This window comes from Gorilla gorilla, chromosome 4, assembly GCF_029281585.2.
Source record: "Gorilla gorilla gorilla isolate KB3781 chromosome 4, NHGRI_mGorGor1-v2.1_pri, whole genome shotgun sequence".
Taxonomy (NCBI): Eukaryota; Metazoa; Chordata; class Mammalia; order Primates; family Hominidae; genus Gorilla; species Gorilla gorilla.
Window position 1 is genome coordinate 181,880,399 of NC_073228.2, and position 14,602 is coordinate 181,895,000.

General features: G+C 54.8%; 1 protein-coding gene across 1 annotated transcript in view; it reads right to left on the minus strand.

The window, feature by feature from the left end:
* Positions 1-14,602, minus strand: part of COL23A1 (collagen type XXIII alpha 1 chain) — a 350,887-nt gene that overhangs the window by 14,854 nt on the left and 321,431 nt on the right. Inside the window, exons 8-16 of the mRNA XM_055386477.2 lie at positions 14,546-14,572; positions 10,441-10,557; positions 9,450-9,485; positions 8,955-8,981; positions 6,951-6,977; positions 4,753-4,797; positions 4,096-4,158; positions 3,583-3,627; positions 2,182-2,259 (exon numbers count right to left, since the gene is read on the minus strand). Coding sequence (XP_055242452.2) covers positions 2,182-2,259; positions 3,583-3,627; positions 4,096-4,158; positions 4,753-4,797; positions 6,951-6,977; positions 8,955-8,981; positions 9,450-9,485; positions 10,441-10,557; positions 14,546-14,572 — 465 coding nt within the window. The remainder of the gene's footprint in view (positions 1-2,181; positions 2,260-3,582; positions 3,628-4,095; positions 4,159-4,752; positions 4,798-6,950; positions 6,978-8,954; positions 8,982-9,449; positions 9,486-10,440; positions 10,558-14,545; positions 14,573-14,602) is intronic.

Here is a 14,602-nt window from a genome sequence, read left to right on the forward strand (position 1 = left end):
TGCAAGGCTTTATCTGGCCTCCCAGGCTTGGGGGAGGCCAGGAGGTGACACCCAGCATTTGACAAGATACCAGTGTCTGCTGCCATGGATGGCCCTCTGCCCCAGTCCAGATTTCTTCACGACATTCCCCTGCTCAAGATCTTGCTTTGGCTCCCTATTGCCTCTCAAAGCAAGCTTAAATCCCCTGCTGGCATTCAAGGCCTGCCAGGAATGACATCCCCAATGGTGGCCCAGCACCACTGTCTCTGACTGTCCTATGAGCTCTCTGACCTTCTGGCTCCGCTGCCTGCCATCTGCTGGGCCTAGGGAGTTCCTTAGTCTCGCAGGTAGGGGTGGGGTCTCAAGTGTTTCCAGGTCCGACCTCACTCTCAAGCTCCTGTCCTGATCCAGGCTTTCTGCAAGCTACCTGCCACCAGGGACCAGCTGGCCCCCTGCTCAGCCTCCACTCCCCTCCCCTCCCTTCCGAAAAACTGCACCCTGCCCAACCCCTGCCCCACCCCTGCCCCAGAAGCTCTAGGTCTCTCCCCTCCCGCCTCCCTATCCTGTGCCCTTCTTGTTGGTGTCCCATTGAGATGTCCCTGGCCTCCATCTTATTTACCCTCCTCTAGGCCCAGGCCCAGGACCTCCCTGCCTGGGGTCCCCCTGCTCCCTGCTCCAACACCTGCTTTCATTCACTGTCCATATCATTCCCTAGCTAGCCTTCCCCCAATATGTTTTTATTTTTTATTTTTATTTTTATTTTTGAGATGGAGTCTCCCTCTGTTGCCCAGCCTGGGGTGCAGAGGTGTGATCTCAGTTCACCACAACCTCCGCCTCCCGGGTTCAAGTGATTCTCCTGCCTCAGCCTCCCAAGTAGCTGAGACTACAGGCGCGCACCACCATGCCCGGCTAATTTTTGTATTTTTAGTAGAGACGGGGTTTCACTATGTTGGCCAGGCTGGTCTCGAACTCCTCACCTCGTGATCCATCTGCCTCGGGCTCCCAAAGTGCTGGGATTATAGGCGTGAGCCACCGTGCCCAGCTGTGTTTTTATTTTTTTAACATCATCCCCTGCATGGACTACGGCTGCCTGCTGCCCATCAAATTGAGTCAGCATCTCAGTCTGGCATCCAAAATCCATCTCTGGCTGGGCGTGATGGCTCACGCCTATAATCCCAGCACTTTGGGAGGCTGAGGTGGGAGGATCACTTGAGGTCAGGAGTTTGAGACCAGCCTGGCCAACATGGTGAAACCCCGTCTCTACTAAAAATATAAAAATTAGCCAGGTGTGGTGGCGCATGCCTGTAGTCCCAGCTACTTGGGAGGCTGAGGCAGGAGAATTGCTTGAACCTGGGAGGAGGAGGTTGCAGTGAGCCGAGATCGCACCCAGCCTGGGCGACAAGAGTGAATCTCCATCTCAAAAACAAAAACAAAACGAAGTCCATCTCCCAACTCCCTGCACTCATAGGGCTTCTCCCACAAGGCTAGGTCAGCCTGGGACACATCATGCATGTGCCTGCCGTCTGGGCCATGCCACGCCACGCCACGCCACACCATGCATGCCTGGGGGTGGGTGCCACAGTTACTGCCAACTTGTACTTCCCCAAAGCCTGTGGGAGATAACTGGAAATGATGTTCAGGTGGGGCCAGGACCCCCTTCCCAGTCTGGTCTCTGGTGACCACTCCTTCCTCACCCACTTTCCTTCTGGGGTACCCATGAGCTGCTGGCACCCAGTGCCTCTCTCCACTGGTGGTAAGTCCCAAGTTTACCAGCGACTGGGCTCGGAGGTCACATATCTCCCAAGGCTCTGGGGGCAGAGCTTGCCACTCTCATCCTCCCCATGACATCATTAGAAGACCTAGCCCTCCAGCCAGTGTCCTCTGGGAAGGTCCCAGGAGACACTGGTGGGAACAGACCCCAGGAAATACTCTGCCTCCTGCCCCTGAGTGGGGAGCTTCCCTTTTTGACTTGGCCTCTAGGGAGCTCGGGGCCACATGGGCCACATTCACAGGGGCTCTCTGAGGCAGGTCTCAACATAGCCCTGATTTCCACATTGGGTGCCTAGTAACAGTTGGGGTCTTTGTGCTAAGCTGCCTCTAGTCCCTTGTGTAAAAAAGTGCAGGATTAATCACAAAGGGAGTGATTATTCCCTAAGGAAAAATCGTATCTAAGGCACATCCTGGTCCCACCAGGAACACTACCTTGAGGGCATCCAAGATCCTGCCATCATAGTCGATCACCACTGTGTCTCCCTGCTCGCCCTTGAGGCCTGGGGCACCCTGAGGCAGGAAGAAGAGTAAGAATTTCAGGGAAGAGCTACACTGAGTTGGAGGTGAAGTGGCAGCTGTTCCTGCATCACACCCAGAGAGAAAGCAACGGAAGAGCCTCGTCACCCAGGCTGCACGCATGCCCCTCCCCAGGGTGGATGGAGGGAAGGGGAGGCAGGCCCTGTGGCCAGCTGAGGGACCTGTTTCCACCTGGTCTGAGGGGCGGCTGTAATTGCCCTCACGTGGGCATTCAGGCCTCACCCCTGAGTTCTCAGGGGCAAATGGAAAGCCTGATTTTGATGTGACGCTCTTCAGATTTTTAAATGTTGGCAACAAACAGAAAAGCCCCAAACCCTCCAAAACACAGACATGAGCAGGCTGGATCTGGCCCCCGTGCCTCCATTTCCCAGCCTCTGGGAGCAGCTGCACACGCCATGCACCCACACGCCTATTCCCACCTGGTTACAGGTGCACATCAGCATGCCCATGCCCATATGCTGTACACTCATTGTGCACACTCACACGTGCACACATGGCTGCTGGCCAGCCCTTCCCTTGTGAACCTCACTTCCCCACCCAGGCTGCTCTTTGCTTGGGGTACAGTGAAGGCTGGGGAGCACTTTGTCCAGACCCGAGCCTATCCCTTGTGCAGGCTGGAGACCCTTGCCTGGGCCTCATTTGCCAGCCCTCCCCCGTCCCCAGTCACAGCCTGCCCAGAACTGCGTGGCTCACTGGCTGCCTGATCCAACCCCCTCCCGCTCCCCACCACCTGCACAGCCAGGCGGGGGCTCAGATCCATTTTTTTTGGAGGAAGAAGCCAGCCTCTGGGAGCATGAGGAGACAGAGCCGAGGCCAGGATCCCGGACGTCACCCTAAAGGTAAGGTATGTTGATAGGGTCTGGTCACAAAAGATCTGGGGCAGGCTGGGGTGCTGTGCTCCTGGTGGCAGGGACAAACCTCCCTGTGGGGTGGGGAAAAGGCAAGTCCTGGCCCACTGCGGCAGGATCAGGCATACGACAAACAGAGGACCTGTGTCTGAATACATAAAGAAAGGAATTTAGGTGGACATGTGCTCGAGGGGACCGAGAGAGACCTGGCTTCATAACAGCAGGTCAGGACTCTTATTTTTGTACCTCCATATTTGAACATCTTACCCAAAAAAAGCACGTACTCTGGATTTTCAAAAATCACGAATAAATGAGTTTAAAAAGTAAAATACTCCCAGTTCCTGTAGCTCCACTGCTCCTCTGGGGTCTCTGTGGGGACAGGGGTTTCTGAAGCTATGGGGCCCCTAGATCTCATCCCTGAGGCCTCGCCTGAGAGGTGGCAGCTTACCCGGGGCCCTGCAGCTCCATCCATGCCTCGGTGGCCAGGCTCCCCCTGTGGAGACATGCATTTGCAGCCAGAGGTGCAGCTGTGAAGCCAAAACACGCCTCCCACGACCCTGCCCCCAGTCCCATCTTCCCAGGAGGGCCCAGGGCCCGAGTGCTGGAACCCTAATAGCCAAATGTATGAGGACAGCACTCCAGGAACGGGGCTCCTCCAGGGGCCTGCGAGACCCTCCTCTGACATCACTTCGTATAGAGATGCGGACGCTGGTGTCCAGGAGCCTGAGGCTGCATGGTGAGCTGGCCACAAAGCTGGGCACCAGTGGAGGCCTTGCCACTCACCCGGATTCACCACCGCTGCTCCCACACCAGCTTCTGACAGTGCTGAGGGAGACCCCTGGGTCAGGCCCTTCTGGGACTTAAAAGGGCAAATGAGAGCTGAAACCACATCTCCCACTCCCGACTGGGTGGAGGTCTGAGCGGGGCCCGCAGGCGCCAGAGCAGAGAGCTCTCACATTACCTTCGGTCCTGGGGCACCGTCCACACCGTTCTCTCCCCGAGGCCCCATGCTCCCTGGCTCGCCCTGAAACAGACACAGCTGCAGTGAGAGCAAGTGTGAGACGGCACGTGGTGGGTGCCTTGGAGGGGGGCGTGCCTCGCGGCTGCCTGAAGCCTTGCGATTAGGCCTCCTGGCAAATTGTTACTGAGTCCATGGGGGGTGTGGGCGGATGGACCTCAGGGCTCTCCCTAGCCCAGGGGACTCAGGACCACGGCCGCCACCTTCTGGTGTGGGCCTTGGCACTTACTTGGGGCAGCTCAGGGGCTCAAGGGACATTTTGGAGACTGGCTGGCCAGGATTTGGTGGCTGTTGCGAGGGGTTGGGGGAGCAAGGCATGAGGATGACACCCAGTTCCTGGCTTGGGGACAGGGCAGAGAGTGAGGCCCCCTAAGATGGAAACAAGAGGGCTTGAGGGAGTGAGGGAGGAACATGGCCCGGGTGAGACGCTGGGCCTGTTGTGTGGTGGGGCCGCGGCCTTCCTCTGCCTCTCTCCAGCCTGCGCTGGGCACTGGCCTAGGAACCCGTGGTGCCAAAGGTCCAGGGTAGGGACTTCACCAGGTAGATGGGAACCATGGGAGGTGGGGGCAGGGGGCCACGAGAGGAGGGGCAGATACTCACCTTGGGCCCTGGTGGTCCAGGCTGGCTTGGTGTCCCATCGTCGCCCTGAGGAGAGGACACCTGGGGCTTGCCAGTCAGACCCTCGGGTGGCCAGTGGGCCCCTCCCTCCTCTGGACTTCCCAGCACACCAGTCTGCTCCTGGCATCTGCACTGGCACACGGTACCAGGCAGCTCCTCCCCACCCTCCTTGCCCCTCCAGGGCAGGTGTGGGGTCAGACCCATCTCTGTGTGTCCCCTCTTCCCACCAGCCCAGGGCTGGCATTTGCAGAAAGAACGGATGGGCAGGTGAATGAGGGTACATTCATCCATTCATTCCCCCTGTGGGCCAGGCAGCTGAGGTCCCTGCTCAGGCGGAGTCAGAGGAGGCCAAGGAAAATATTCAAATAAATACAAGGTTGGCTGGCACGGTGGCTCACGCCTTAATCCCAGCACTCTGGTAGGTCAAAGCGGGAAGACTGCTTGAGCCCAGGAGTTTGTGGCTGTAGTGCCCCATGATGGCACCTGTGAACAGCCACTGCACTCCAGCCTGGGCAACAGGGCAAGACTCCATCTCTACAAAAACCAGAAAATAAAAAATTAGCCAGGCATGGTGGCACATGCCTGTAGTCCCAGCTATTTGAGAGGCTGAAGTGGGAGAATTGCCTGAGGCTGCAGGGAGCTGTGATCATGCCACTGCATCACAGCTTGGGTGACAGAGTGAGATCCTGTCTTAAAAATATATATATATATACACATGCAAATAAATTCTAGGCACCATGTCAGGAAGTGGAGTAGTGTTGAGAAGAGAAGAGGATGGCCTGGTGGTGAGGGACTGCAGGGAGGGCTTGTTTCAGCAGGTGGCCAGGGAAGGTCTCCTGGAAGATGGGAGAGGTTTTTTTTTTTTTTTGTAAGGTGAGTCTCACTCTGTCGCTCAGGCTGGAGTGCAGTGGCACAATATCGGCTCACTGTGAGCTCTGCCTCCGGGTTTACGCCATTCTCCTGTCTCAGCATCCCAAGTAGCTGGGACTACAGGCGCCCGCCACCACGCCCGGCTAATTTTTTGTATTTTTGGTAGAGATGGGGTTTCACCGCGTTAGCCAGGATAGTCTCTATCTCCTGACCTCGTGATCAGCCTGCCTCGGCCTCCCAGAGTGCTGGGATTACAGGCACGAGCCACCGCTCTGGGTCTGTTTCTTTTGGTTTTTGAGACAAGGTCTCGCTCTGTTATCCAGGCTGGAGTGCAGTAGCACAATCATAGCTTACTACAGCCTCGACCTCCCGGGCTCAAGCGATCCTCCCACCTCAGCCTTGGAAGTAGCTGGGACTACAGATGCATGCCACTGCACCTGGCTAATATTTTTGATTTTTAGTAGAGATGAGGTCTTGGTGTATTGTCCAGGGTGGTCTTTTTTTTTTTTTTTTTTTTTTTTTTGAGACGAGTCTCACTCTGTCGCCCAGCAGGTTGGAGTGCAGTGGTGCAATCTCAGCTCACTGCAACCTTTGCTTCCTGGGTTCAAGTGATTCTCCAGCCTCAGCCTCCAGAGTAGCTGGGATTATAGGTGCCTGTGACCACGCCTGGCTAATTTATTTTTGGATTTTTAGTAGAGATGGGGTTTCACCATGTTGGCCAGGCTGGTCTTGAACTCCTGATCTCAAGTGATCCTTCTGTCTTGGTCCCCTAAAGTGCTGGGATTGCAGGCATGAGCCAGTGTGCCTGCTGGCCTTGGAGGAAGGTTTTGCTGAGACCTGAATGAGGTGAAGGAGGAGGCTGGCCCAGGAGAAGAGGCCGGGGAGGATAATGCTCATTCAGTGTTTTCAAGCTTGAGCTCACATCAGTGGCACCAGGGGCTGGTCAGACAAACTCTGGCCCCATCCCAGAGTCTCTGATTCAGTGGGTCTGGTGGGCCCCAGGACCACACTTTGAGAACTAGTGCCCCCAGCCCTGAAGTGGGCATGAATTTGATGTGTTCGAGGAAGGGAAAGAATGAGTGAGTGAATAAATGAATGAATGAAATGAATTCTGGCCTCAGGGAGAGTGAGGACAGGGCAGCCACCTGCAGTGAGGGCTCAGGGCTGGTGGAGAGAAGGCTGCCTTCCCTGTGGGTTGGCTCCCAGCCCATCCCGTCCCCATCCCCATCCCCATTCCGTCCCAGCCCCTGCCCTTCTCTCCAGCCACTTCCCAACACTGACCCGGAAGCTCCTCCATCGGCCCCTCTCACCTTCTTTCCAGGTAATCCAGGCTCACCCTGGGGGAGGCAATGGGGGGTTCAAGAGCAAGGTCAAAACCGTAGGAGAGTGGCCCGGACCCCAGACCTCTTGTTCCTCGGGTAGAAGTGGCACTGATGACCCGTGCCCAGGGCCAGCCCAGAGACCCCTGAACGCTTCAGAGAGCTGCGGCGGACAGTCTTGAATTCCACTTCTGAGCCACTCACTCCCAAGCTCAATGACCCTGGGCAAGGCACTGTTCTTGAAAGTGGAGAGGTGACTCCTGCCGTCTCAGAGGGTTTTGGAGGATGAGGCGCTGGCTAAGCAAGCTCTTTCCCATCCTTCCTCCTCAGGCCAGAGGCTCCCGTCTCCATCAGCGAGGACCAGAGCCTGCCTCCCCACCCACACCCTCCCCAAAGAGGGCGAAAATGAAAGAGCTGGCATCTGTAGAGGCTGGACAAGCTAACATGGTGGGAAACCACATCCACGTGAAAACCTGCACATGGACGCTGACATCAGCTTTACTCAAAACTGCCAAAACCTGGAAGCAGCCAACATGTCCTTCAGTCGGTGAGTGGGTAAATAAACTGTGGCTTATCGTTCAATAAATAATAAACCCAGACAGGGACTATCATTCAGTGCTAGAAAGGAATGAGCTGTCAAGCCATGAAAAGACATGGATGAAAGGTCAATGTGTATTACTAAGTGAAAGGAGCCCATCTGAAAAGGCCACACACTGTCTGATTCGAACTAGATGACACTCTGGGAAAGGCAAAACTATGGAGACAGTGAAAAGAGATCAGTGGTGGCCGGGCACGGTGGCTCATGCCCGTAATCCTAGCACTTCGGGAGGCTGAGGTGGGTGGATCACCTGAGGTCAGAAGTTCGAGGCCAGCCTGACCAACATGGTGAAACCCCATCTCTACTAAAAATACAAAATTAGCCAGGCGTGGTGGCACACGCCTGTAATCCCAGCTACTTGAGAGGCTGAAGCAGAAGAATCACTTGAAACCAGGAGGCAGAGGTTGCAGTGGGCTGAGATTGTGCCATTGCACTCCAGCCTGGGCGACAAGAGCAAGACTCCATCTCAAAAAAAAAGATAAAAGATCAGTGGTGTCAGGGGCTAGGGAGAACGAGGGATGAACAGGCAGAGAACAGAGCATGTTTAGGGCAGGGTAAATACTCCATGATACCACAGTGGTGGATACTTGTCAACACACACTTGTCCAAATCCAGAGTGTACCACAGCAAGAGTGAACCCTAATGTAAACGACGGCATCTGGGTGATGGTGGTCTGTCCACACAGGCGGGTCATCTGTAGCAAGTGGGGGATGTCCACAGCAGGGGAGGGGGATATGGAAACTCTGTACTTTCTGTTTAGTTTTGTTGTGAAACAAAAACTGTTCTAAAAATAAAATCTATTTGGGCCAGGTACAGTGGCTTACACCTGTAATCCCAGCACTTTGGGAGGCCGAGATGGGAGGATAACCTGAGGTCAGGAGTTCAAGACTAGCCTGGCCAACATGGTGAAACCCCATTTCTCCTAAAAATACAAAAAATTAGCTGGGCGTGGTGGCACACACCTGTTGTCCCAGCTACTCAGGAGGCTGAGGCAGGAGAATTGTTTGAACCCAGGAGGTGGAGGCTGCAGTGAGCTGTGATCATGCCACTGCATTCCAGCCTAGGCGACAGTGAGACTCTGCCTAAAAAGAATAGAAAATAATAATAAAAAAAAGGAAAATCTATTTGAAACCAAAAGGCTAATGTGTTTTATGATTCAACCCTCGCAACTCAGTGTGAAAAAGGCAGGAAAGGTTTACTGTGCCTCCATTTAACAGATGAGTAAACTGAGGCCCAGAGAGATGCAGTAACTTGCCCATGGTCCAAGAATTTGATCTCCTGACCCTACTGCCTTGGCTTCACTAGGGGTGAGGGGAAGAGACAGGAGGTGGAGGTGGTGGTGGGGGAGTCCATCCCACCAGATCTGGGGAGGGGCATGGGGAATGAGGAGCACTCACCTTGGGCCCTGGGGGTCCCTTTGGGCCCTGGAACAAGAGAAGAGAAGGTGTTAAATGTCATACTGGAGGCTGCTCCTGGGCCTGTCCTTCTTAGCATCCTGGCTTTGTAAAAGGTGACACCAATCCCAGAGAGCAGGAGGCTGGGCTGCCGTCAGAAGCAGGCTGGAGCTGCCCACCCTGGGCCTGACTCCTCAAGCCTGGGACAGCTTCTGCATTAGGGCTCAGGTGGTGGCAAGTGGACCGCAGCCTCCGCACAGGAATGTGGAGCTACTGGAATCCCCCTGGCTGGTGCCTCACCCAGCCATTTCCCCAGGGTGGCTGGAGGGGCAGGTGCACAGGGGTCCACACACATGCAGACACGTACATGCAGAGGTGCGCGCACACACATAAACATGTGCGCGTGACCCTGCTGTCGGCGTGTGTGGGAAAGGGGCTTCCAGGTCTGGGAACCAGGATCCTAGCAGCCCAGGCCTCTGGAATGCCCTGGATACTGACCATCTCGCCGTCTTGTCCGGGCTCTCCTTTGGGGCCCTGCGGAAGTGTGAGGGGACAGCAGTGAAGGATGCAGGATGTCACATTGAACTGAGCCCAAATCTCAGGCCAGACCCCGGGCTGGGGCTCTAAGTACATTATCTTATTTCATTCTCGCCAAACCTGAAGAGTGAGTGTCACTGTCCCCACTCCACAGATGAGAACATTAGGCTGGGGAAGCCACTGGCCCGGTGTGACAAGTAATGGATGAGCCAACTGAGCAGCTGTCCTGGGGGAATCTGGCGGCAGTTTGGTGGGGATCCATCTGACTGGGGGGGGACCCTGGTGGCAGTCTGGTGGTGGCATGGGCTCCACAATGAAGGGAAGGACAGGCTGGGGATTCTGGGTTAGGGAAAGGGGTAGTGGGATGGGGCCTGGCCTCCAGACTTTGGAGACCCTGGGAGGAAAGCTGAGGCTGAGATACTATTGGGGAGCATGAGGGGAGGGGCTGATAAAGGTCTGCAGAGACAGTGTCCCCATAAGGGTCTCAGGCTCAGGGTTGAGTCAGGATTGGGACTGGGATTGCAACTAAGGTCAGCTTAGGGTCTCTGGGTCTGTTTGAAGTTAGAGTTGGGTCGGGAGTCAGGGTCAGAGTCTGTAAGGTTCAGAGTTAGGGTCTGAATTGGGGGTGTAGACCAGGATTTGGGAATGAGTTAGAGGTCAAGGTCTTGACTGGGATCAGAGACCCAGTCAGTGTTAGATTTAAGGTTCGAATGGGATTAAGGGTCTGTGTTGAGGTTAGGGTTGGGTTTGGGTCTGGGGTCAGGGTCAGGATCTGAATTGGGGCTGGATCTTGGTTGGAGTTAAGTTTGGGCCCAGGTTCAGTGTCTGGATTAGGGTTAAGGATAGTGTGGGGTCTGCACTAGAGATGGGGATGGGGATGGGGCTGGCTCTGGAATCAGGATTTGGGGTTTTGGTCAAGTCCTGCGTGGCCCAACTCCATGCCCTCTCTTACCGCTGGGCCTTGTGCTCCCCTGGGGCCATCTTTCCCAGTGTCGCCAGGAGGGCCCCGGGCCCCAGGAGGTCCAGGGGGCCCCGGAGGCCCAGCAGCTCCATCTTGTCCTTGGTCTCCCTGAAAGAGATGGGGCTTGGCATAACTCTGAGGGGGAGGGGGTCCAGCCTCCAGAGAGAGGCTCCCTCAGATGGGCAGCCCCACGCCATCCCCTTCCCCAGCCCTTGGGCAGGCTCAAAGGGGAGGGCTTTGTTATTGGGCCTCTTGCCACTTATTGGGAGCTGCATGAAGGAACAGGTCCCCATACCTTGCTGTAAGAGGCCCTACAGGACCTTTTACATGCCAAGGAATGTGCCAGCTCTCCAGCGCCTGAAGCCCAGATCCAGTGTTTAGGAGAGAGATGGCACACGCTGCATGTCGGAGACAGCACGTGTGTCCAGCTGCCCCCTCTTCTTTCTAGAACGGGGTCTGAGTGTCTCCTGAAGGACCTTCCTGGTTGGTCAACTCCCACTTCATTTAAGTATGGAGGGGCACTCTTGGGCATTTATCCTTGTTCACAGCTGCTTTATTAGTAACAGCCCCAAACTGGAAACTAATCCGAAAGTCCTTTGGTAGGTGGAAGGTTAAGGAGCTGGGGTACATCCACATCATGGAACACAACTCAGCAATCAACCCAAAGGAAAAGGCCACGACACATGCAACACCTCAGATGCATCTCAGGAGAATTATGCTAAGTGAAAAAAGTCCATCTCCAAAGCTTAATACTGTGTGGTTGTATCTACGTAACACTCTTGAAATGGCAACATTATAGAGATGGAGAGCCCATAATGGTTGCCAGGCGTTAGGGATGGGGGGATGAAGGTGATTGTAACTACAAAAGAACAGCATGAGGGACCTTTGTGTGCTTACACAAATCGACGGGTGTGTTAAAATTGCACAGAACTAAACACACAAACGAGTGTGTGTACAGCTGGGGGCATCTGAATAAGGTTGGTGGATTGTATCAATGTCAATTTCCTGTTGTGAGACTGTACTACAGAGATGCAAGATGTCACCATTGGGGGAGACTGGATGAAGGGTACACAGGTGTTATTCACTACAATTACATGTAAATCTACAATTATCTCAAAACAAAAGTAAAAAAAAAAAAGGATGATGAAGGGCCACACGGTTTCTCTCATGCAGCAGTAAATCCCCAACTTTAGAACTTGATGTTAGTACTGGGGTCAGACCTCAGGCAGCCGGAGCCCCACCTCATGGCCCAACCCGAGAGGAAGGGAGATCACTGTGACTGGCACCTACCCACTGCCCCAGCAGTGCCCACCCTACACTCGCACAGGGCAGAGCCACAGGAATGAAGTACACCCAGGTCATGGTGCCAGTGGCTCCCAACCCTCTTGTAACAAAGAAAGGAAGACCTAGCACTGAGCTAGCAAGGATATCCTGAAGATGTTTTTTTGTTTGTTTTTTGTTTTTTTGAGACAGAGTCTTTCGCTCTGTCGCCCAGGCTGGAGTGCAGTGGCGCAATCTTGGCTCACTGCAACCTCCACCTCCCAGGTTCAAGCGATTCTCCTGCCTCAGCCTCCCGAGTAGGTGGGATTATTATTATTATTACTATTATTTGTATTTTTAGTACAGACGGGGTTTCACCATGTTGGCCAGGCTGGTTTCGAACTCCTGACCTCAACTGATCTGCCCGCCTTGGCCTCCCAAAGTGCTGGGATTACAGGCGTGAGCCACTGCACCCCGCTGAAGATGATCTTATTCAACCTTTGTGATGAGCCGGCCAGTTCACTGTTATTGTCCCATTTTACAGATGGAATGGCTGGGGTGGGGGATTATTTGCTCAGGGTTACAGAGCTAGGGAAGGCGGAGCCTCCTCTCACTGCCAAGGCACGTGGTCCCTTTGAGACACTTCTTTTCATCCACAGATGTTCCCTGATCTGAAATAGCTCACCTCTCTAGCAAACTGCACTTAACACAAATTCATTTGCTTTCCCAATTAAAAAATCAGCAGAAGTTCTCAACACCCACCACTCAGGTCCTCCCCTCGGTCTGGCAGGGCCAGGGTCCTGATCGAAATATTACAGCTCCAGCCGAAAGGAAAGAAAACTGACGGTTTGGTTAGGTCACCAGGTATGGGTGGTAATGGTGGCGGGTCATTCCTGTTTTAATTTGCACTGAAGCAGGAAGAATTTGAAGACACCCCCTTATCTCCCTGCTGTTCCTTTTATAAAGGGCCTCAGGCTGGGAACTACTGGCCTAGACTCTACTTATTAAGGCAGAAAATGGGCCTGACACTGGAGCAGACCCTGGGAGAGGTCTTAGGCTCTTTCCTGGCCAGCCTGCCTGCTCCTCCCTCAGGGATTGGATGGCTGAGGTCTAACCTTGCAAACGTGGGGTGAGTTGGGGGTAACACAGCAAGCCATCAGGTCCAGACCCCCACTCAGCCAGTCTACCTTGAGGATCCGGCGGTTGTACAGGTGATGATCTCTACTTATAAAGCCCGGATTGAGCCGTGGGAAAACCATCTAGTCAGCAGATAGGTTGTGTGGTCAGAAAGGCATGAAGGTGATCTGAAAAACTACAAGGCTTTTTGAAACCTGGAGGCAAAGCCACTTAACCAAGCCCAGAGAAAGGCAGTTAGGTGATCAGGTGTGCAGACTCCTTCTCCAAGGATGGCTGCTTACCAGCTGAGCGCCCACCAGCATCCACGCCACCTGCGGCCATGTGACGGCGCCATCACCCAGGGCTCCCGGCCTGGCTGCCTGCAACCTCCCAAGAGAGCCTAACCCTTACCCAGGGGCCATGAGAGATAATGGCAATTGGAGTCTTAAGCCACTACTTTTTAATTTTTTTTTTTGGAGACAGTCTCACTCTGTCACCCAGGCTGCAGTGCTGTGGTGCCATCTCGTCTCACTGCAACCTCTGCCTCCCGGGTTCAAGCAATTCTCTTGCCTCAGTCTCTTGAGTAGCTGGGACCACAGGCGCACACCTCCACACCCAGCTACTTTTTGTTTTTTTAGTAGAGATGGGGTTTCATCATGTTGGTCAGGCTGGTCTCAAACTCCTGACCTCAAGTGATCCACCTGCCTCGACCTCCCAAAGTGCTAGGATTACAGGCATGAGCCACCTCGCCCGGCCATTAAGCCACTAAACTTTGTGTGTGCATGTGTGTGTGTGTGCATATGTGTGTGTGTTGGGGGGTGGTGTTCCCGATGACTGGGACACTGGGACCATAGGGAGGGTATCCATGAGGAGGGTTGGGGGATTGGGAGGAGATCCACTCTTCATGACCTCTGGGCCTCAGGACTTCTAGTCTGTTGAAGAGAGGGCATCCCCTTTTGGAATATCAGCTCCACACACCCACCAGGAAAGCAAGCAGAAGGATTTTTCTCAGCAGCTAAAACTCAGCATGAGCGCCCTTTCTTTGACTGCAGAGCAATCTCACCAGCTTTATGTGGCTGGCACAGAGCAGCTGTGTTCGTGCTCACAGCTCAGGGGCTTGGCCTGGCCAGCCCCCTTCCCTGCTCCTGCTCACAGCTCAGGGCCGCGGAGGTGCGGAGCAGGCGCCCGGCCAGCCCTGACCACAAGCTGCAGCCCCGCTCTCCGCACTGCCGCTCCCGCTACCTTTTCATTCCCACAACAACCTCTTGGGGTGGGGGCTGTTCCCCCATTCACAGTTGAAGAAACTGAGTCTCAGAGAGCAAAGTGACTTGTTCAGGGTCACTCAGCTGGCAGGTGGCAGAGCTGAGCTTTGAGCTCAGTTCTGCTGACCCCAGAGCCTTCCCTCTTTTCGGGGTGCCAGCTGTCCTCAGGACGCTGTCTCCAGTCTGGGGCCACGTGCCAGCCCCACTGTCCAGCATCCACAGTGGTAAGCATGGAGACCTGGCCGTCTTCCAGAGACACTCCACCTGCGCAAGAGGGGCAGCCCCACAACCCAGGTCCCTGGGGGCTTCCACCGGTGCTACAGGTGGGGAAGAGCCCTCTTGGCCTCTTTCTGTGATGAGCTGCGGGGAGCTGGGACCCAGAAGCAGCGCCAGTTATGCCTCATTATTACACAAAACAAACCGTGTGGGCAGTGAGGGAGGTCATGCCTGGTTCTTACCCGGGGGCCAAAGTCTCCTGGTGCACCCTGGGAACAAAAGACGGGGAGAGGCATCAC